Genomic DNA, 24,899 nt, shown 5'->3' with positions numbered 1-24,899 from the left:
TTTACCAATGGAACTTATTGCCTGGTGATGTTGTGAAGGCCAAAAGTATAAGTGGGGTCAAAAAAGAATTAGATACGTTCATGGAGGATAGGTCCATCAACAACTATTAGCCAAAATGGTCCAGGACGCATCCCCATACTCTGAGTGTCCCTAAACCTGTGACTGCTAGAAACTGGGTCTGGATAAGAGGGGATGGATCATTCAATAAATTGCTCTGTTTTCTTCATGCCTTCTGAAGCATCTGGTGCTGGCCTCTGTCAGAAGACAGGATACAGGGCTAGATGGACCAGTGGTGTGAACCAGTATGGTCATACTTACGTTCTTACGTTGTAACAAAACTACACCAGGGTCATGTAGATTCATCTTATTTTTGAAGATAGTCTTATAAATGCAGGAAAAAAGGATGTCTCGGTAGATTTTTTTCTGACTGTGCAACCACTGCACTAAATATAAAGTCACAAATACATTGTTAAGAGAGAAATATATTTTATGTAACATTTTAACATACAATAAAACTATTTACTTCATAGTCAGAAGACAGACCCAGTGACTTGATTTTAATGGGTACATGAGCTGTGTAAGTGTATTCATGTATGCAATATTCATCTTTTATGTTAGATGTTATCTCTCTTCCTCTTGGAAAAGACCAGTAAAATGAGGTAATTTAAAACTACCTGAAAAACATCCTTCCACCTTTCTGTTGGGCCCTGAAGTCATAACCTCTTGACCCCAGAGGTTACGGGTCTAGTGCTTTTTTATCCTCCTTGATTCCTCAGTATCTACCCACTTCCTCCACAACATTAGAGCCTTGTTATATAAGGAAATTGGAAACACCAATAGGCCTGTCTAGGGGCAGCAATCTCTTTCTGAGATAAGACTTGTCCTCTACTTTTGAGTAAGAAGGAGTGCTGATTTTAAATAGAGCTAAGTATGAAGGATGCTTAAGAATCTAGTACCCTGTGCTGGCCAGTTTGTAATGTATGAACTGAAGAACTGAATCCGTTTGAAAACTGTTATCCTACTTTCTTTGCATCTCTTTTTTGCTGTAAAATATTCTTTTGATATTTATTTTCTTTGTAAAATTTTTGGTGTGATGTGTCAGCTTATTTAAGAAACAAACCTCCAATGCCAAAATCCTTTGGAGAAATTGATAATGGATTAATAAAATGGTAAATTTTCACAGACTTTAACATTTTTAATATTTCTCTTAATTATTGTCTAGTTATAACAATTCTTAAGAACTTTCTATAAGGACAGAAATCATAGCTTATTTCTGGAGATGGATATTTGAGCCAAGCTCTCCACGCCAGCCCATTAGTCCAGTGGAAATAATTAATTATCGAGGGGGAAAAGAAAAGGAGTCATTTCAAGGCCAAACAGTGTCATCTATTGCAAAGGCTGCTGTTAGTCTTCTGTCCTGACACAGCTAGTTTTAATTTTTTTAATTGCCGAGATTCTGGGTGCTGTAAAATCAAACTAATCAAAATAAGAGGAATGAATTTCATAATGGCAGACTACAGAGGATATTTTTTTTTTTTAGGCAAAAGGCTGTGTGCAGATATATAAGCAGCTGGTAACTAATGCAGACATTAAAACATCTGCATTAATGCAAAATACTATGTAAAATAATAATGTACATATAAACTACTTTTCCACTTCAGTATTTATTGTCCATGAATCCTGGTATGCATAAGAATAATACCACTGTAAATGGCAATGTTACCCTTCCAAACCCTTCCCCAAAACAGTTCCATCATATTTGTTCCAGCTTACTAAGTGATACAAACTTCTTTTTTTTTGTTTGTTTATAGAGTTTGCCAGCAAGAGACAGTAAGTTGAAGGAAGCAATGTTGTAAAATTATTTCAACTGTTGTTGCATAAAGTAGCCAATAAGAAGCACCTGAGATTGAGAACATGGGCTCTTAGAGACATGTTTAAATAACTTCAAATCCAGGGTTTAAGTCCAATAAATTTATCTTTCAGGGTACACAATCTTCTTTGCAAAGCCTAAGAAAAATATTTTTTTCCTTTAATTGTAACAAATGTGGTGCTTGAAAAGAGAGTTGACTAATGGTAGTAGAGGCCAGTTTTCTGGCCAAGTAAAACATGCAGTTATTCGAAGTGTGTAAGCTTCACATCAAGTTATGTTATCTGTGAATTCCAGTAACAAGACTTTATATGTGAGTTCGTGAAGTGGAGCACTTCCCTTTAGAGTAAATTTAAATCCTGCTTTACTTCTCTTGCTGAAAAATATGCGAAGTTCTATCTCTACAGGTCAATATATAATAGCATAATCCTCAAATCATCTCAACTGAATTGAGAAGGGAGAAAATAAAAATAAAATGGGCCACAAAAGTCTCCAAAACAGTATGGTGCAGAGATGGAGCCATCTTGTCATGCCTGTCCATTAAGCATAGATTGATATATAAAAATATCCACTAACAAAAATTCCTTAACTTCTCATATACACAATAAAATTGTAATAATTAAATGGAAAGCATATTGTCTGTTAATTAACATCTTCATTTCTTGAGTATTCAGTAATTCAGAAGAATTCTAAAGTACATTAGGTAAATTGAGAACAGTAAATTTTAATCCACATAATGGCTATTCAGAGTATATTGTTGACTTACTCTCATTAATATTCTGAACTACTCAGCAAAAACAATTCATCAGATGACATGGGAAGTTGCACAGTAAAGACCAAACTTCTAATTAGCTGAAATATAAAAAAAAACTTTAGGTAAAGGGGGGAAAATAGGAATTCACAAAAGGAAATAATGATCCCTTTTCTAGAAAATTGAACAAGGGGACTTCTCTCTCCAGCATGCACATCAGGCTGATCAATACTCAAGTCCATGTTTTATCTTTATATTTAAAAAAGAAATATACATGTCATATTTGAAATTGTATCCATGTATTGTTATCCATAAGTCACCATCTGTTTGGCATGGTAAAAAATTGACATCTCTGTAATTTAAGTGCAATTCAGTTTTTCCCCTTGAGAAACAAATTTTCTATTCCTCCAAGCTGCTAGCCTTAAATCTGGAAGCTAGTAGATCCGGTTACACTGATCCATAGATGTCTTCTTCATCATGGCCACTCTTACAATCCTATCTATCAATTGTTGAAGTGGCTCAACATTTAGTACACCTCTACCCTGAAATAATGCAACCCGATATAACACGAATTCAGATATAATGCGGTAAAGTAGCGCTCCGGGGTGGGCGGGGCCGCTCACTCCGGCGGATCAAATCAAGTTCGATATAACACGGTTTCACCTATAATGCGGTGAAATTTTTTGGCTCCCGAGGACGGCGTTATATCGAGGTAGAGCTGTATGTCACCATTTTAAAGTTGAGGTCAGGCCTGGTTACTTCTGGTTAATTTATTTCATGTATTCTTCCTTAACAACTTGATAACCTCAGCTAGGGAACCTAGAAAATGCAGAATAATTTTTTAGTTTAAACTGTTATCGACAAACTAAGGTCTGGATCCTGAGACGTGCTGATCACTCACAGTTGGCCTTTGACTTCACTCAAGATTGTATTCAAAGTCTGGTAGTGACAGCCTATAGGTTTTCACTTTCTTCTCTGAAGACTTTTTTCAGTAGTCTTATATTTTTAATTATAGTCTCCAACTATCTCTGCAATGAAGAGTTCTCTTTCACTACTATCAATTACCTGTTTATATGCTGCTTTTTATATCAGTCTTCTTGACTGGTGGTGGAGTGGTAGGAGAAAGAACAATGCAAGTGTTTCCATTCCACTTCTTCTCCTTCACTCTCTCAACCATGCCGTCTTGTAGCTAATGAGATTTACTATCGCTAATGATCAGATAGCAGATAAAGTTGCCTTAAAGTTTAGTGAAAATAGTCTGTGCTGGACTATATCTCTCACATCATTCTCTCCAATCTCCTGACTGTTTTTCCTCCTTCCTTTTGTGGCATGTTTGGTTCTGAAACAACAAACTCCATGAAAACAGTAGCAACATAAATATAGTTTCTCTTTTTGTAGAGAAGAAATGTTAAGGGTATGCTTCCACTAGGTTTAAAGTGGAATCATTTAGCACTTCAGGTCCTTGAATACCAGATACTGCATTGAAAACCATCACTACAGTCAGTGAGTCTCTAAACTGCTCCACAGGTGACTCATGTAATTCTCAGTGTGGGACTGAGGAGAGAAAGGTATAACATGATCCAATCACTGAAAGTTGAATTCAAACTGGAAATAGGATGTAAATTTGTAGTGATGAGAATAACTAACCGTTGGAACAATTTGCCCAGGGTCGTAGTGGAGGTCTCCATCACTGACTGGATTATCACAGTGGTCCTTTCTAGCCTTGGAATCTATGCATCAAGGCATAAATTTGTACTTGAAGGCAATGTGATCCGAGCTGCAAAATACCTGGCTTACTAAGACCCCAATGTCTTGCGGGGAAAGGGTGGATTTGGTTTGGCAATGATAAAGAGGACCATTTGAAATATAGAGATTTACCCAAGTATCCAGAGTTTGGATTCAGGAGCTTCTTTAATTCATCTGCTTGAAAAAGAAGTAACTGAACAGAATAAAAGAGAACTCTGAGGGTATAAAGAGAGAATATTTTATTTAAAAAGAAAAATAATCTCCCTGCCATATTGGCCCTCTCTCCAGTCCTGTTTCTTCTTGTTTTTGTTTTTGCACCAGAATGAGGTAAGCACAGCGTCAAGTCTAACTTTTATATTTAATGGGTTTATATCATCCCATTTATCTTATTTATATTTAATATGTGTGTTAATTGATGATTAATATTGTTTCTTTCTCTTGAATATCCGGTCTTGCTCCAGACTCATTATCCCGCTGTAGACACAGCTTCTGATGCCTTCGCCAACTGCCTGTAATTATGTGGAATGTAGCTTGGGTGGGATTAGTGACAACTATGGTATACTCATCCTCAGTGAGTTAGACCGCAAGTACATTTGTCTTCAGAGTCTCAGCCTTCCTACAGTGTGTGCCAAGACCTTCTCTCAGTTACTGATTCTTCCCTTTCCCTTAGTAGACTTGACTTGTGGTTCCTTCCCGGTTCTCAGCCCACTTCCTTACTATGGCTCTTTTCCTGTTCCCATTTAGTGCACTTGTGGTCCTGTCCAACCTGCCTCTCTTCTGCTGATTCCAAGCAGCATGGTCAGTTTGTTAAGGGTAGTGACATGTCACATAGCACAATTCAGCAATCAGGGAGAGTTTCCAACAATAGAGAGGCGGGTCCGTTCAGCACTGCTCCAGGAAAGATTCCCTCATGGCCACCCCTCATCTACAAACTCATCCTCTACAAAGCATCCAGTGTCTAAGTATTAATGCAGCCATTTGGTAATTCTGCTGAAGAGTTACTCAGTCATGGCCACAGCAATCAAAGTAGAATGGAGAAGCCAGCTCTCAGACTGAAAGGTTTTGGTTTTGTTATTTTATTTTATTTTATTATTTAGTTAGTAATAGGAGAACCTGATTCTCTGCTCTCACTTGGGTGTAAATTCAATGAAGTTACTCCTGATCTGCACCCATGTGAGAGCAAAATCAGGCCCTCACATTTAGTGGGACCTTATTTATGTGGGACCTTATTTATGTCTCAGTTGGCTGCTAACTTTCATTTTTCATTCTTCAGTCCTGTTAACACTTACACATGTGCTTATATTTATGCACATGAATAGTTCCACTGACATCGATGGGGCCCATGACTATAAATGGGAAGCATTAAATTCCAAGGGTTTCCCCCTTCTCCCAGACATAATGTAAAGGTAAAAGATGATACAGCTGCAAATAAAATACTAATGAAGGTCATAGCTGCATCACTGGAGGGAAAGGGGATACTTAAAAATATCATAAATCATTAATGTTTTAATATGGGGACGGGGTTGTTTAATCAGCAAGAATTAATCTGAAAGGAACTTTTTCTTTACTTTGTGTTATTTCAGCATATAAACCTTATTCCAGCAAAGCACATACTTAACTTTAAGTATGTGAGTAGTTCTGCTGAATTTAATTAAACTGTTCACATGCTTAAAGTTAAGCACATGCTTAAATGCCTACTTGGCATTTAATGCTTTATAGAGACACTCCGCAAGTCTCTGATTTCTGCAACAGCATGTGATTTGCATTATAAATCAAACAGCTAACACACCATCTTTTAATAAAATAATAACTTTTGTAAGTACAAACATTCACTAAAGTATAAACGTAATGCTGTAAAGTATACAAACATTGTATCCTTTTGCCCTCTTTTTGTGCTGGTTTTCAATATCTACAAACTGTTTTCATTCTCAATGTGAATTTGAATCCCCAGCTGGAACTTTAAACGTTGTCACCCAAACCCAGAGATCAGTCAGTATCAATCTTTAGAGAAATCATTCAGGCTACAGATAACTTTTCAGTGCTTTAACATCTTGTGTTCTCTTTGGCAAAACTGAACAAAGAGTTAGTTACAGAATTTTAATTCAGTGACTTCCATTGCAGTGCACATGGGTCTCATCAATTAGAAATCTCTTGCATTTTTTTCCTAATAGATTTTAAAGAATAGATTTAAAAAATAAAAATAAAAAATAGGATGTGAAGAATAAATGAGACACAAAACCATGTATATATACGCCCTTTCACAGCTGGGGTTTTGGCAGAGTGTCATTCCTGCTGTTAAACATGGTGACCTTGCTGTCCATGATTTACTAACTGTTTTACAAACATTTCCTCACTCTGTGAGGTTTGATATGTTCTCCATCCTCAACAGCTCAACAGAGTCACTCAACCACTGAGCCAAACCTGCCTTTGTTTACAGCTTTTCCGGAAATTTTCACAGAGAAAAAAAATTTCTCCTCTTCCAATGTTTTATTTTTAAGTCAACACTTTCTTTAGTTTATTTGTGCAAAACAGCATTGGGGTACAAAGTATTGCACCGTATCCAAATGGGAATTACCGCCTTTCTAAAAATAAAATGAGGGTCATGTGAACCAGTACAGAAGAATCTAGAGCTACCGAATTTTAAAAGGCCTTTATATTTGGTAGTTCTTTTTTCCAGTCCTGGATTTTTGTAAACTTTTTTCCCACATCAGTGTCTATAATAGAACATAATGTAAAATGTTGAAACACAGGAAAGAAACTTCTTTTGCACAATATCATCAGCGTTAAAAATAACTAAATCTCTCTTTTCCCCAGAGTGCGTTCTTTCTTATAAAGGCTTTGTTTAGTAGGCTTCTTATTAAACATATCCAAAGAGTAAAATAATATTTAAATGATGTTTATTTTGCTAAACTTCAGTCTGGGTCCAGTACTGGATTGGTTGGGGAACCTTAAAGTTCCACTGACTTCATTGTGAGTTTCAAGTGTTCAGTAGAAGAAAAATCAGTGTGCAAAGCATGAAGAAATAGCACTCTGTGTCATTAGTAAAATATTTGCATTGACGGAGTAAAAGCTTAGTTCAAGTCAGGACCAAACTTCCACATTTCAACTTCCTTCAGGACACCCTGGATTTTGATTATGCAACCAAATTGATTTGGAACCTGTTGAAACTTGAGATGGATTAAACACTATGGTGTGTTTATTGACTAAGGACCTCAACCTGCAAACACTTAAGCACATGAGTAACTGCAATCATGGGATTCAATGGGAGGTTGACAGGAGTTAAGCCTTCTTGGTGAGGTATATGTAGCCTGAGGTCTACACATTTTTAATGTGATGTCAAAAATGTATATCTAATTTTTGATTTCCCTAAATAAGATTTAATTCTGCTCAGTTCTGAGGTAATACAAAAATAATACAATTAATTATTTTTGCAAAATTAACTTTTAGTGATTGTTCTATACTTAATAACAGGTGCAGAGACCACAAAGTGACTGGAGCGGGACTACTTGTCTGAGTAAGAGGAACAGGAATTGGCCGGTTCTAATGCCTTTAAAAGCTTTCAGTGTTTCATATATCTGTATCCCTAGAGATGGAACTGATCTAGAGTTCAGATCCAGATCAGATCTTCTCCAGCCAGCTAGTCCCGCCACTCCATATTACATACTGATTTGTAATTAATATAATGCATACAAGGCGTATTCAGAATCACGTTTCTGATATACCTAGGGACTGATCTTAAAAGTGTAATTACAAACCTTTGTTTAAATTTCTCTTTTTACAACCAGTACTTAAACTGCTATCAATTACATGAGTAGTTAGCATTGAGGACATATAGAGGAGACCTACAGCAACTAGACACTCTCCCACACTTACCTACCTTATTCTAAATGCTAAAAATGATCACTTCTCACATTTAATAAGATTTCAAAATAAAAACATCAAATTAATTGTTTTACTAAATAATATGAATTTGTAATAAAGTTGCAATGCCGGATGGGTGCTGGTGAGATAATTAAGTTATGTCTAGTCCCAGGCCCTTAACAATGGACCATGGTTATAAAAGATGAATACTCCATCACATGATACGGGTCAGTGTGTTATAGTAAGCATTTTTTTCTCATACTGTATACACTTACGGTATTGTATGCTGATCAGTATATTTTCTCAGTGATATCCTATTCAAAATGTGCTTTCAAGGCCATTTGAATAATAAAAATGTAAGCACCTTCTTTACACTTAGAATTTTACACCATGAAAGTAAACTGGTGAAATAAAATTTAAATGATCTACTAAAATGTTCACATTGAAACAATATAGGAAAAAAGGATATGGGCAGAGTACCTTCCTGGTAAGAGTCGTGTCCTGGCACAAACTTGTTCATACCCAGTGAATTTTTTTTGTTAATTCAAATAACTGACTCATAATTCTAAAGCTTACTTTTAATTGTTTTTAAGTTTAATGCTGTTAAAGAAACTATCACAAATGGATTTACTCACTTTTTAAAAGAATCACTTAAAACTGCTCATGCATTGACATGAATTTCTCTATCAACGTATCAAGTAGCAATGGCAGAATCTTTGCAATATTAAAAACTTTTATAAATTGATAAATAACTAGTTTTAAAATTAAGCAAATGACCTAAACAAGGTACACTTTTAATATTTTAAGATATACTATGTAACATTTAATATTTGTTTTAGTTCAAAAGATTTAATGAAAACTAGAAGGAGCTGCTATTTGAACAGCTCCTTATTTCTCTTGCATATAAAAAATTGAAACACTATAGGCCTGATTCATTTGGTTCCAATCCATTACAGCCCTGCAGAAGCTCTATCCATGGCAGGATAAAGTCTCCTGGGTTTATTGTAAAAGACTTGGAAGCCCTCCATCTTCCAGTTTCCTATCGGGCAGTTGCAGAGCAGCCCTGGAAGAAGAGACCATCTGTACGCTTTCATGGGACATTTCTTCTTGCTACCTGGTGCTGTGCAGTTTGCCTAGAAACAGTAACATTAGATCTGAAGTAACTCCCCTAGGGACAGTTCCAGGCCCAGTCTGAACTACTTTAAAAAAGTTACTTGTATATTTTAAGAGAAAAGCTTTTTGCAACACTGGTCTTTTATGAAGGGAAGGTCCTTCTATGGGGTTGTCTTTGGAGATGCTCCTTCATATCTGTGCAAGGAGAGAAGGAGAAGGTCCTTTGCAAAGAAATTCAAATCTTTACCTTCCCTACCCCTGGGTCACAGGATAATTCACTGTCAGAACCCAGTTCGCAAAGCCACCAAGGCACTGCCTAAACTACTTGACTACAGTGCTTCCCGGAGAGCTCGTGCAATTTTGTATCCGACAGCTAGGTACTGCTGTGATTGGTATATTAGAAATGCCTGAAATAGATGGATGGACTTCATTGGGTGTAGGATTAAATCCATGAGGTGGTAAAAGTGTGACTCTCAAACAAGGTGGCCTAACAGAATTTAAGTGGGTGTTTTGCACATCACTCAACAATGCTTGTGTATTTATCTTATCTCAGATAACTCACTCGATACTTGAAAATTATTACATTTTGTATCATTTAGCATTGTCATTTTATCTACCAGCTCAATAGGAATACACTGTATGGTTTTTATAGTACTAAATTTTTTCAGTAAATCAATAGTAATGAAGTTGATGAGCATAGTTGCAGCATTGTATGTGTACAAGGAGCAACACTAGTTTCCTGGTTGGTAGAAAGCAGAGGAAATGTGGCAGTTTTTTATATGCAACAGAGAATGTTCCCGCTCTAGATAGAACCATCTGATATCACCTGGTAGCTATTTCAGTTTTCCATAAACAGTACTACGGACTGAAGAGTAAGTAACCACTAGGTAGTACAAAAATGTTTGAAAGGAAGTACAATATTAAGAGTTTGCTAAAGTCCCTGAACACACTTTGGCAATCAGGTGTTGTTTTGAGAGCTTTCATAGCACCTGCCTTTGAACCCATGGAGACTTGTGAATTTAGGTTCCTGTCTTATAAAACATTGCTTTTAGCAATAGCAACAGCAGGAGTGGAAGAGCAACAGGCATTACTCATTGATCCTCACTTTTTCCCCAGTCAGAAGATAGATATAGATATATATACACACACGCACGAAAACACAGTCTCACTTTTTTCATTTCTACTTCAAGACTGACCTACATTTCCTCAACAAGAAACCTTTTTTTTAACAGATGCTGGTAGAAAACCATACCAAGGGGCATGCAGTGGGGCACTAAATTGCCCAGTCAAATGTTCCGCAGAATCTAAGCCAGAAAAGCTTTTTCTTTCATTTCAGCAAACCAGTTAGGACTTGCAGCTTTCCCTCACACATTTATCAAGTGGGACAGTATTTTGTAAATGACTGGCATAAACCAGACAGAATGAGATATTTTAATTTATTATACATTGAGAAAGAATGCTGTCCTGTGACCTGAACTCAGGAACCTGGCAAGCAGCTTTCTGAGTTCATCCTACAAGACGTTCAGGAATTGCTACAAGACATTTAGGACTTGTTCTGGTTTCCAGTTAAGCAAATGGAAATGTTGCCCTGGACTTCTGTGAGAACAGGATCAGGTCCATTTTTCATATGGCAAGGTCTTCATGCAGAATTTTATTGGATTTGACATACTGGACTTTATGACTATGTCAGGTCTCATCATGCTTTCCAGATCTGTTGTCATTATGTCATAAATTGGACAAGCGAAGTAGGGTTAGTCGCCATAAAATAAGAAACAGTGAATTGTAATTTAGGATCCATATGAACCTTGGCAGTGCATTTTATGGTGTGTCTACATAATTAAGGTTGAGATGAGTTTAGCACTTAAATCAGGGATCTATGAGTGGATTGTCGTTAACATATGGTCCATTTGAAAGTGTGGTGGAATTGATCTACCTTGAAATCTGCTAATGTGTGTCCAGGGAGATTGAAGTGTTCAATATACAAAAAATATATAGTGTTCAATATACAAAAACCTGTAGGAGAACATTTCAATCTCCCTGGACACACAATAGCAGATTTAAAGGTAACCATCCTGCAGCGAAAAAACTTCAGGATCAGACTTCAAAGGGAAACTGCTGAACTTGAGTTCATCTGCAAATTTGACACCATCAGCTCAGAATTAAATAGCCAACTACAAAAGCAGTTTCTCCTCCCTTGGTGTTCACACCTCAACTGCTAGAAGAGGGCCTCATCCTCCCTGATTGAACTAACCTCGTTATCTCTAGCCTGACTCACTCTTGCTTGCATATTTAGACCTGCCTCTGGAAATTTCCACTACATGCATCCAACGAAATGGGTATTCACCCACGAAAGCTCATGCTCCAATACGTCTGTTAGTCTATAAGGTGTCACAGGACTCTTTGCTAACTTCAAATAGTCATTTTTCTTTTTGTTTTGTGTTGTTTTCTTTCAGCTACTGTGATTAAAGCTGTGAAGATAATACTTTCTAACTGATTCAGTGAAGTATTTAAAAAATTTTCTCTAAGACTAGTCTTAAAATGTTCTTAAGTAATTTGGAGGTTGTGTGACTTCATGTCAGGAAAAATAATACTGCCGTACTGGTGCAAGGGCATGCACTGTGCTAAAACCCTGGGGGAGCGGGGGGTTGCCTTGGCTCTGTCTTGATTTAAATCCATTTTTGGTGTTATTCATCATCACAAAGAAACGAGAAAGGAGCACAGCCTACTTATTTTCAGGATTATACAAATGTGTTCACTGTAGTGATGGAAAACGTTCTTTTTTTGCCTTTGCTAGATTCATGTCCCCCATGCAACTAAAACTTGTCTTTGTGGCGCAGCAAAATTGATGAAGAAATGGTGATGTTTAGTCTTGTTTTTTGTTCTCAAAGGAAGCCATTGATGATATTCCCGTTTACAAAGTAGGTTAGATGCCCACAAATCAAATCAGGTCTGAATCTTGACTGTAGATGCCTCTCGAAGACAACTCTGGATGAATTCACTTCCAGACAAGGGGAAAAAAGGGTATACTTATCCATCTCTTCCTGTTGGAAACACAGCAAGCCCCTGAAGGGGCTGAATGCAAACTATAGTCAGCTCACCAACGCTCTCAGCATGCTTGTGGTTCAAGTATATGATATAAGTAGTGTAGAGTGGTTTTGTTGCTATGGGAAAAGTGCTAAAAAAGGCTGTATCTCGTGTAGCGCTCAGATCCTTTGGGTATTTAACGTACAATTTCTTCTAAGGACACTCAGAATTATACCTCTGATTCTAAATTGCTTAAACGTTGAAACATATGGTCTTGTGTTCTGTTCACTAGGAAACAACTGTCTGTAACCAAGCTGCCAAATTCAAATAAACTCGCCCTATATAAAAAGGGAGTCTGAAGCAGCTCAGTAGAAATCTGGAAAGTGTTTTTAACGGAAAGCAAACCTGAAGATATAGAAAAATCCTAATTAATCCAGTGTCCTATATCAATAACAGATAATTACATGTTAATAGCTTTGATGATTTTCAATTAAAAATGAACTGCTTGTGTCCTCTTGCTTTCTTCTGTGGGTCAGGTTCGCGCAGCTGTCATTTATTGTGTTCTCTGTTACAGTAATCATTTTAATAAAATGCAATTATCTGCATAATTAATTTCTTTGACTGCTCTGCTGTGTCCTCCTTTTACAGAGGCCAAAATGTCAAAGATCAAGTAGACTGGGGGAAATAAAAATTCACATTGTGAATGGATATAAAAAAAAAATACTTGGAATTTCAATGCATTGGCTTCTATTTATCTCAAATGTCAAGGGCAGTGTAAAATGTATTTTTAAAATGTGTTTTTGTATGGTTTGAGCCCATTCTTGGCGTAGTTGTGAATCAAGAGGGGCCATTGTTCTTTGAGAGAGTTTGAGGGGGTTTCTTTGTACAAAGTGACAAAAAGAAGACTTAGAATACTGGGCTACCATTGTTCCTGTGCGGCGCTGTAAAATTTGATTTGAAATTAGGACCTCAGGGCAGGCCCTTCAATAGCCAGTTTTTATTTTCTGCCAGCATTTTAATCACTCTTGGGTTTAAAGAGGACGACCAGCATAATGCCTCTATGTTTAATAGAACACTCATATCTTGAAGGCCAGTTAACTGAATTCAGGGATCTGTCATCTGCCCAACATTAGTCTTTTCTGTTTCCTGTCTATTTTTGAAGATAGCTCTCCATTCCAGCCAGCTTTCAAAGCAGAACAACTTTTTGTTTTCTGAATTTCTTCATTGTAGCAACATCTCCTTTCACAATCTCTTAAAGAAGTTGAGTGGCCATGCTGCATTACAAACATGGTTCAAATCTTAGCGCTGGCAGTAGCTATTATTAAGACAGCTTGCTGTTTCCTCGGATGGGGAAGAGAGGGAGGAATTACATTTCAGAGACATGGAATGAGAGGAAGAGAAAACTGATCTGCTGGCCTAAGCCTTACACACCTCATCTGGATTAACCCTGTAGAGACGTGTGAGGAGGAAAACAAGTGAAAATGGGAGAAAAATTACAAACAAAAGAGTTAATGAAGAGCTGACAACCGTGTCCTATGTCTTAAGGGGAAGGTAGTATCAGATAATGGTGCAATATGAGCCCATCCGTACTGTATTATGGGAAATTCATTACTGCTGTAGATAAGAAGATAGCAAACTAGTGACTTTTTAAAGTACGTTAACTATACTGAATACAGGAAAGTCCTGAAATTGCAAGGATTGGTGGGATACACCCAGTTGGCCTGGGGGATGGATTTGACTGTAATTGTGAAACTGACTTGATTCTCAGGGGTTCATAAAAGAAGTTTAGTAAATTGGGGTTAACAAATGTGATAAGCTTCTGTATTCAGTTTTTCCTCTAGTGGTGGAGGTCTCCCTTTACAGTCATCTATCAATAGCTGTGTTGAACAGGGCTGGTCCCCTCGCCTTTAACCAGATTTAACTTTCAGTTCTCCTGCCCCATTGCACAGCTTCATCTGTGGCGTGCTGCTCTGACTGGTACTGTAGGAGGTATTCTAACTTGGCCATCTCCCTCTAAAATGAAACGCAGGGTTTGTGACTCTTCATGCTTATGTGGGCCTAAAAAATAGGGATCCTCTGGTGGATTGTGAGCTTTATATTATAGTGTGATACCCTAGCAGCTGACTCTGCAGAAAGCAGCAATATAATGCAGATTGTATGTTTTTAAAATTCTGTAATTTAAAGTCTTTTCTGGTGCTAGATTGAAAGACCTGAAGGTTGGAATCCATGTTTATTGGATAGTTTGGTTCACCCGTCCTTAGTCTTATGTCCACTGCCCACTGAATCCTTGGTGTCTAAGCTGAGACTACTAACAAGGGTTCCAATTATGATGGTGGTATTTATGATTAGGAATGGGACTTAGACCACCAAGTGATTTCATGTAAATCATTAAACATTCTCCAGATGGTAACAACTTCTGGTTAGATCTGAACTGGTCTGACTGCAAACCGGTGACCTAGAGTAGAGGTGAAATACTCCCCAACACATAACCAGTTTTATACTGTTGTACATTATAATGGATTCCTATGAAGCAAAAAATTATATGAGGGTTTTAGTTAACCATAAATATAACAGTTTTCAAACACACACCAGAATCTTGCTAATTTGTTTCAGCCAATGGTTGCTTCCATTTTCCATGTTTGTGTTTAATCAACCAAAGCTAGTATCTGCTCCACACTTTTCCCAGCACAGATGCAGAGTGAAAGTGGCTAAGCAAAGCTGGAGCACAGTGCGAGGTTACCATAGTCATCATCTTAAAGCCCAGCTTTTCATTCACTTTCAAATGTAGCTGTGTGGGTGTCTACATAATGTGGGAAACTCTTTTCATTGAAGAATCTGAATATTTTGTAAGGAAGTGAATAGTCGCAAATAATCTTTTCTGTAACACTGAAATAAAGAACAAATGAGCTATTCTCAGAAAATACTGAAGCATTATTGTCTTCAGTCATTTTACAGAACTCCATAGAAAAAAATATTCCAAACTTGACAGATTCATATCCTAACCCTTTTGCTCGTTCATCAGAGAACTGTGTGGTTTGGACAGCAGAGCTCAATTAAAGCAATACCAATTAAAGGAACAGATCTGTACTTTCTGTGTATGAAGCTAAACATTTTAAAAAATAGAATAAAACTTTCTAAAATGAATATCTGTTAGAGAAATAATCCAGTTAAAAAGAATCTCTAAAAGGTCAAACACATTAGAAGGGCTGGATGAAAACAGAACTCTGATCCATTAATTTTTCAAGATACAAGGAAGTTAATATGATCTCTCGGGTTATCCACATCATCTTCATTTGATATAGTTAAAGCCTTGTGTAAAATCAGTATGATTATTACAGGAATACCCACATTTCTCATGTTGTTGAAGGTAAATTGACTTTGAATTGTATGCAGCATAGATGCATAAAAAACGCAGCATAAACGCATCGGAGCTGCAGTTCATCATTAGGAAGACCCTGCAAAGAGGGTAGTTGAAATAGAGGGTCCTGTGGCACCTTTGAGACTAACAGAAGTACTGGGAGCATAAGCTTTCGTGGGTAAGAACCTCACTTCTTCAGATGCAAGAAGAAGTGCATCTTGCATCTGAAGAAGTGAGGTTCTTACCCACGAAAGCTTATGCTCCCAGTACTTCTGTTAGTCTCAAAGGTGCCACAGGACCCTCTGTTGCTTTTTACAGATTCAGACTAACACGGCTACCCCTCTGATAGTTGAAATAGGTTACCCAAATTCCAAGCCCGTCGTGTAAAGAGAAACAAGATGGAAGAGACAAGTACTCTTTGTGCACCAGCCAACTCTCCTCCATTTTTCATTTCCCACTTCTGGTCTCCTCATTGGATCTCAGAGAAAGAGTCTTGGGGAATTGGAGTCCCCATATGGGTTCTCCTTTGTATAGTTTCTCTTTTGGCTTTCCCTAGTTATAGATTGGTCACAGGCCCACTTTATTTTGATACATCTCTACACGTATGTATCTGCTAAGAGAATAGCTGGGTTAAATGAACACATTTTCTGTGATCATAAACAATGGAGACTCTTTAAGTACAATGGTAAGGGTGATACTATGACATTCATGCAGTTGTGAAGGGTCCACGCTAAGCCATCCTTACCATTTAAGTCTTGCAGTGCGGCTTAAGTCCAAGAGGTGGGGTAAAGGACCATTGGAGATAAGTCAGGGGGGAGGCCTGAGCTCTGTATTTATAGATTTGGTGGCCCCAAACCACTGCAAAAGAGAAGTGGAGGCTGCCCTCAGAGCCTGTAAGATGGAACACTTGCCAACGAAGTGGCTGTGGTGCAGCTCTGTGGACTGTGTGGGGGTCACACGGTGAAGACAATTCCATGCACCCTTGTAGCTCGTCACTCAGCGCCTGGATTCATTCCCTTTGAGGGAATACACCTGCTATAAGAATTTTTTTTTCTGAAAATGAAATTTTGCATTTATGACTATGCTACTCTGTAGGAGTTTTGTGCGCCTTTGTCTTACTAAGAGATTAGTGGCTTGTCTGTCTGTCTGGTCTAGTGGTCTGAGCACAGGGCTGGGCAGCAGGTATCCTAGAGTTCTAAACATGACTCTGCTACTGACTTGTGGTCTGGTCTTTATAAGTGACTTACTCTGAATCGGTCCTTTTTCCTATCTGTAACACTTACCTGCATCACAGTGGTGTCATGAGGATGAATTACTATTTCCATACCAGTTTGATAATGTGAAAGTACTAAATGTTATTATCTATCCTCGGGTTTTCTGTACCATCTCATCATTGTTGTGTGTGTGTGTGTGTGTGTGTCCCCGCATGTTATTGAAACCAATTAGGCCTATATAGATAAACTTGCAGTAAGTAAGAAGGATCTCCAAGGCAAGCTTGAATAGATAAGCACTGCCCCTAACTAAACATGATTAACGTTACACATCTCCTGGTATAGTTCTTCCTAATCCACTCCACTGCTTGATTTAATTTTCCCTTTATGTAAACTCAGATCCAGCTTCACCAGAATGATTTCAGGGGCTCTTTGCATATGGGCCCTATTGCTTTCTTTATCCCTCTGGGTTTTCTTACCAAACTCTCTTAAATCTGTTCAGGTGGGGAAATATTTAAGAAGTCATTGACATCAAGATTTGAAACAAGTGTCATGAAACATTGGATCAGATAGTAAAAAATACAGTTGTGCTAGTATGAATTTTGTCAAAAAATATGAGCAGCGGATTGCATTTTTAGTGTTGTGAAAGGGTAGCACCCTCGGTATTTCTATGCGGAAAACTAATCAATATACATTTCTAATACTAGGATGTCTATGGTATTCGCTTAAGTCATACAGATGAAAATACATTACATATTGGGTGGGTTTTGTGTCTTTTGGACTAAGCAGCATATATTTGAATACACTCAGTGGATATTTTGTTTAAACATATGCTTGTTTACTGATAATTAGTGCCACGTAAGAAACAGTCGTATGAGGTTTAGTAGACAACAAAACAATGTAATTATTCTAGAGAAGATACATAACATTTTGCTTGTTCTGAATAATCAGTCTCCCTTATGTGTCAACATGAGCACATCTTGTGTTTTATCAGTTTGCATTTGTTTTTGCTTTTTATAAAATGTTTAAAAACCAGTCACAATTGTCTTCAAATTTTAGCAGGTTAACGTTGTATATACATTTTAACAACCCATTTTAAACTTTTTTTTTTTTTATCAAAAGAGGAATTCTGTCTTTTTCCACAGTATTAGGTCTATGATATCAGAGGACTTTATTGAATATTTTATTGACCGTCTGCTTGCCCTATGCTAACCTGCCTGACATCCTAAGTTTCTCTCTCTCTGGAGATGCCATGTCAGTTCTGATTAAGCAGCAGAGCGTGAATTTTCCCTTCATATTTCCTGTGAATAAACTTCATCCCAGCAGGCAGACACTCTACCCAAGTGCATCATGGGAGTGTCCAGATTTTGAGCACAGAACAAGGCATATAAATGGATTTAAGGTGGTATAGACAAGTGTTTGCTTTACAACAGAAGTATTTTCCCTGTGGGGCTTACATCAGCATTTTGTATAATTTTGCTTTACACAAATGTAAAGGTATTGAAGAGGAAAATTTCTTCCCCTGGCAAGTTTAATTACTTGACTTCTCATAGAACAAAAGCTTGAAGCACAAACTAAAGAGAGAGTACATCTTTTGCTTAAAATAGGTAACCTATCTAAGAACATAGATTTGATTTGCAGAATATTTTATTATGAATGCATTTTAATTCACTTAATTTGCTTCCCAAAACTAAATGTCTGTTTTGTTAGGGTGTTACATATTGACATTTTGTTTTAGTTTCCGTATGCCTTCCGTTTGTATATACATTTTATATTTTATATCTCCTTCCTTCTCTTGAAGAGCACAATAACAGAATATTGTGCTACTCATTTTTGTGATCATATATACACTTCAACAGCAAAATATGTTGTTGTTGGCCATTGGTTATGAAAGCTATTTGTGTCTTGAACCCTTCCTTACTCCTGCCCAGTAATGTGCCCATGTGTTTGCTGGGCTGCATGACATTTGCAAAGTAATTTTAATACGAGGCAAGTATAAATCCTGCAAATTCTATGGAAGAATGACAATTTTATTCATTACGTTTCTCAGTATATAATATTTTCTTGGCAAACTAGCTTCCAAGTATCTTAGCAAGATTGTCAGGGCTAAGGAAGTGAGAGGTTTATTCTCAAGCCATAAAATATTTCTTCTCAGTGTAATTATTTCTCTTCGCGTGTTCTTTTTGAATTTTGAACAATAATAATTTGGTTGTTTTTCTTTGGGAAATAAAAATTATAAACAGACACTCCCAAAAGAAAGGCAAAGCTTTTGAATAATAACTTGTGCTTGAGTTCTGCTAAGGTTGTAAATCTCTCAAGAGTGAAAATAAAATTTTGCAAAAATAGAAGATAGCTTTGTATATTGAAAAACATATTTTTATTGTTGTGGATCTAAATAATTAGACACTGTTGGATTAAATTTTACTGCCATCACTCCACAGTATGACAAACCTGCATTAACTGCAAAGTATCCTTAACATAAAGGGCAGGTCTACACTATGGGGCCAAGTTGACCTAAGTTACACAACTCCAGCTACGCGAATAATGTAGTTGGAGTTGATGTACCTTTAGGTCGACTTATTGCGGTGTCTACACCGTGCTGGGTTGACGGGAGAAACTCTCCCATTGACTTACCTTATGCTTCTCGTTCCGGTGGAGTACCAGAGTCGACAGGAGAGCGATTGCTGGTAGATTTAGTGTGTCTTCACTAGACCCGCTAAATCGACCCCCGGTGGATCGATCGCTGCGCATCGATCCCCCGGTAAGTGAAGACAAGCCCAAAGTTAAATTAGGAAGGGAAGAAAGTAAATGTTGTTGTAGAGCTGTAGAAAGAGTGGGAAGATGGAGAGGCACAGTTCCCAGGCCCCCCATTACTGTTAGAGAGCTTTGCTTTTTATCCCAAAAAATTGTGATTTTACAGTCTTAATATCAACAGACAGATTACTTGTTGCAACTTCTTTGTTTCCTTTTTAGTGTTTGCTGATGATCTGCCTATATAATTTTGAATAATTAACTAGAGCGTTCTTTAAGCTCTTTTAGCAATTTCCTTGCCCACAGAACAAAATACATTGTATTACAGAAGTGTCAAACTATTCTGAAGATTTTATTGCCTCAGGAATATCACACATGCTTTTAGTGTTAGCACAGCTATATTTACCACCGTTTATTTGCACTGGTTATTGACTGCCTGGGTTGTTAAGGTTATTTGATCCCGTAAAAGTTATGCTCATCTGAAAATTGTTGTGATCTTGTTTATATTCTAGTTGTATGGTGTCATAATCTTTATCCAATACAGGCAGAGAAAGCTGGGTGGATAAAGGCAGATATTTAATTTCTGGGCTTGTGGGACCAGGGTGAATAAATCTACCATCATGTGTTGATTTCTGTGTCCTAGTTTTGAATAGTTTTAAGCTTTTTCCTCACATAGGAAGAAAAGACTAAAGGCCAGATTTTCAAAAGTATTTAGGTTCCTAAAGATACATGTAGGCAGCTAGTGGGATTTTCAAAAGCACCTAAGCAGGTTAGGCACTTAACTCCCATTGATTGGCCTAATTGCTGTCCAATGTGATGTTAGTCCAGTTCCATAGAGTTCAGTGGCACTGAATTAATGAAGCTAACACCAATTCCCTGCAGAAAGATTGAAGAGTATAGTCTCATGTATAACTCTTTGCACGTCAAGGAGAAAATATACCCACCAGGCCACTTCAACCTAGAAGGGATTGCTGAGGCTAGCACTTGGCTTTTTAAATTTCACAAGAAATCATTGTTACCAGGTCTGCACTTCATAAAGAAATTACTGTCCTGAACAGATGCTTTTTCTGCTCCTGTTTCTCCGAGCGCTGAGTCATATGTTCCAGTCGAGTTGGGGAGAGGGGGAGAGCTATAGGGTGAAGTAAAATGTAGATATTTTATACACCAGCCACAAAAACAATCACAAGCCAGCATCTCTTGTGTGGTATCACGCCATCCAAACTTGCACCACCAAATATTGTTCCCCAGCAAAGTTCCTCAGTAGAACCCAAATGTACACAAATGAAGTTGTGGCCTGTGAATATGGGGGATGAATCAGAGGAAAACCAAATTATTATGTATAATGCCCTGAGGAATAAGGTACTTTACTATGGAAGACACATAATGTGAGTAGGCTTGAGTCTGTAGTCCCTTTTTTTTTCTGCATAGGGACTGCCAGTCTGGTCCAAATAAATCATTGTTGCTGTGGGAAACAGTAATGTGTTCTCAGCAGAAATCTTCCACTTGTTATGAAATGATATAAGCATGTTGACTGCATGCAAGGGCCATTTGCAAATGCTGGGTATATGTGCACAAAAACTCTGACTATAAGAGGGTTGGAATAGTCACTGTATATTGAACAGCGGGCATCTAATCTGTCCCTCTACTCCAAATGGTGCCATACAGTTCTCTGCTTTGTCCCCAACAAGGACTCCACATCTTTTGGCTCTCTGCAATGGGCGTTAGGCTGCATAAACGGAAGGAAACATATTATATTGGCTTAGGACAAAGAGTCTAGAAGTTTCACTATCTTTTACATTGAGGTCCTGCAGAGAATGTCCAGGAAACAATGACATTGTTGATTAATTTGCATTCGGTTTCACACAATTTGAATTCTTAAGAACATAAGAACATTTGTCATGGTTCACATATAAATAACTAAACCACTCCTACCAGAATTATTTTTCAACGTTCTTTAACAATGGGTGTCTTCTTTCAAAGCTGAAAAGCTGAGAGGTGGGTGACTCCGTTGTTTTTCTCATGAAATTATAGCCAAAACATTAAATTCATAGTTAAGCACATATTCCTTGCTGTATCATAAATAATTCTTCATGTTGGCTCTGTTTCTGTAGCCATTACTTATCAGGAGAAGCACTTATTCATGCAAATAATAGCATGGAAGTAAATGGACCAGATTCTTCCTTCTTTATTCACACTGAGTAACACCTTGTTTTGTGAGTAGCCCTGTGCATTTCAGTTTGGTTGCTCTCATAGTGAGTAAAAGGCGCACACTATAGCCCAATGGGACTACATGTGTAAATGCTTTAATAGCTACTGAATCAGGCCTTTTATAACTCAGGGCAAAGAAATGTGAGAAGAAATACATATATACTACATTTATATGTATAAATGCCACATTTATACATCTACATTTGTGTGTGTGTGTGTATCAAATGTAGTACTTTAAGATGTTTTGAGGTGTGCGTGTGTGTATACACAGACACACAATTGCGCAAGGTTTCCTTCTCGTATATATTTAAGAAAACTTTTCACAGTAAGTATGAGGGTGGGAAGATAATTATGGATATTTGATTAATGGACTTTTCTATCATTCCTTTTTCTGTCCTTTAGATGTGGACTTACACGCCATTGGTTTCAGAGTGTAAATTGACTTAAAACTTCAAAGGTTTTGGATGAGATTCCAGATCAATGGTCATCCTTCCCGAATGATCAGCTTATCAGCTGTCATGTGTTTGCCCACATCTCTAGTTTCTACCAGCTCAGGGAGTTTATGAAATTTTGATGGAGAAATTAGGTTGTTGCTCATCTTGTACCTTCTTGCTCATAGTATTGACAGTACCACTGAACTGCTTGAGGCAGATAGCATCTCAGTGATCACTGTGCTATTTCAGCTCTCCACTGCTGACAACATCAGAAGTGTTTTAACAGGGTTTTAATGGGCAGCCTCTGTAGCTCCTTGGAGGGTTGCAAATAGCTGCCGTGAAAAACCTTTTCTGCCGCTCTGAGCTGACATGCCCTCCTTTTCTCATCCAGCTGCTGCTTGTTTATGTGACTGCAGCACTGGTGACAAGCACTTCTTATTTGTGCTGGACACTGTTGAGACTGCAACCTAGACAAGACTCTGCATCCTAGGAGTCCACTCTGAGGAATAACGCCATAGCTATGAAATCACTGGGGGGAAATAACGTTCTGAAAAGAGAGCTCACCATTTCATTCTCTCCAACAGCTCATTTGCAGATAAATAATGTAGATTATTTTGATGCGTCTACAATAGTTTTCTAAATATATCTGTTGATCATCTCAGTATATTACTGATGACATTGCAGGACCATCATTAACTGTTTTTTAATCACTTGATATGCAGGTTGATGACAACTGTCTTTACCCCTTTAGCAGAAGACAAAACTTGTAACAAATCAGTACTGGTCAAGGCAGTGATTGGATTGGGCCAGTTTCTTGTTGACTGATTGCCCTGTTCTTCTCATGATCAGAAATGATGCTCTGAACCCTGCATATGTCTGGAATATGCATAAACGCTCTACTTCCCATTATGTTTCCTGTAACTAATGTGCCCTCAATCACACTTCAAGTTGAGTAATTCCAACCTAGAAAAAAATCAGTGTACAATACCCATGGGAAGTAAGACTAGAAACCCAGATTAGAAAAACCATACAGACCAAGATCAGAAGATCCACTGACATGTAAACTTAATTCAAAAATTATAGGTTTTCATTGAGGGTTTGTGTCCTCCATTTAATAGTTTCTGTGACTTCTTCAGAACTAGTATTCTGGTGTGCATTCTTGAGAGAAAATATATATTCAAACCCCCATAAATTGTGTAGCATTTCAGTTTTGTACAACCAAAAATATACCTTGTGTAAGAGTTTGAAATATTATTTGTGAGGAATCAATGAAGCATTGTTTTGGGATTTATTTTTTGTACCTACTTGTGAAATTTAATCTTTTCAGTAGCCTGCATCATATGAAAGTATTGTATGTCCCAATTCAGTCTGTCTTATCTTCTTTTATTCCTCATGTAAACATATAAGTTAAGATATTTGAATTGTGTACATAGAAGAAACGTATAATTAGGTAAGGATCTAACCAGGATAGTGAGTAGGCAGAAGGAGAGAGTCAGTAGAAAAAGCACTTGACTGACAAGCATCAAACCATTCAGAGAGACCTGGTATAAAGACTGCACCACAATTAAGGTGGGGCAAAATTTGTGTGGGCTTACCCAAAGAAGGACAGCTCTGCTCTGTGGTTGCGGGGGAGGGCGGGGAAGAGGAAGAAGGTCAGAAACTGCTGCAAAAGGTGCTTGGTGGTCAACTTTGCAGCAATGACTCACCCCCCCTCACTCCCCCAGGAATGTACATAAAGGCACGAAACCTGGGTGGGGCAAGTCATGTGGGTGGCGAAATGCAGATTTCTTGGCTCCAGCTTACAAGTTGTTTATTTTGTTTTCTTTTAAGGAGTCTTGTCAATACAAGGATCCAGAGAATGGGTCACCTATGCGGCCCTCCATTAAGGGCGGTTGCTGCAGTACCAGGTCAAGGACAATGCAGCTGCTGGTGTCCCATCACGATCACGCATGGGACAATGGGTTCTTTCTCCCCAGTAGGGCCACTGGCCAATAGGCCATTTGCAGATGTCTGGAAACCCAGCGGGCTTGGGTGGGAGGCAGCCAAGCAAATGGCTGGCGCCTCCTTGTGGCAGATGTTCAGTGCAGGTACTCCATAGGGAGGGCAGCCAGTGACCAGATAAATGTCCTGGTAAAGGACTTAAAAGGAGGTACTGGATAAAGAAACAGAACTGGGGAGGGGGTTCGGGGACTCCCATGACTGGTACGGCAGAGAGCCAACCCTCCCTCCCCCATTCTCATAGTCCTCCTTAAGCCTCTTGCGAGGCTGGTGGATGGTAAGGTCCAAGCCCTGGTTCGGCTGGGGGAACTGGATGGAAACAAAGGGGGGCTGGTGGAAGCCCTGGAGAATTGATGTGAATAAGTATGGATTTGCCTGCACTGTACACTTTATCTGCCGGGTAGTCCCAGACATGTATATAATAAAGTTGCAGCCTGATTAAAACCCATAACAAGTCTCCTGTCCTTCTTGTGGTATGCCCAGACAAACACAATGCTTCATCTACAGAATGTTTTTTAAAAAAACAAAACAACAAAGCCCCACTCTTCTTGGCTTATTTCCATTAGTATGGGAATAT

The 24,899-nt window shown here is 38.1% G+C and overlaps 1 protein-coding gene across 19 annotated transcripts in view; it reads left to right on the top strand.

The window, feature by feature from the left end:
* Positions 1–24,899, top strand: part of BCAS3 (BCAS3 microtubule associated cell migration factor) — a 488,284-nt gene that overhangs the window by 318,571 nt on the left and 144,814 nt on the right. For 3 of the 19 annotated variants that reach the window (XR_010593802.1, XM_065573041.1, XM_065573043.1), the window contains one exon: positions 24,155–24,769. The exons of the other annotated variants lie outside the window; for them this stretch is intronic. Coding sequence is in view for 2 of the 3 variants with exons in the window: in XM_065573041.1 (XP_065429113.1) it covers positions 24,155–24,210 (56 nt within the window). In the remaining variant the exon portion in view is untranslated. Of the gene's footprint in view, positions 1–24,154; positions 24,770–24,899 lie in introns of those variants that run through there. 19 annotated transcript variants of the gene reach the window in all.

This window comes from Chrysemys picta, chromosome 19 (genome assembly GCF_011386835.1).
Source record: "Chrysemys picta bellii isolate R12L10 chromosome 19, ASM1138683v2, whole genome shotgun sequence".
NCBI lineage: Eukaryota > Metazoa > Chordata > Testudines > Emydidae > Chrysemys > Chrysemys picta.
This window is presented reverse-complemented; position numbering and strand designations above follow the sequence as displayed.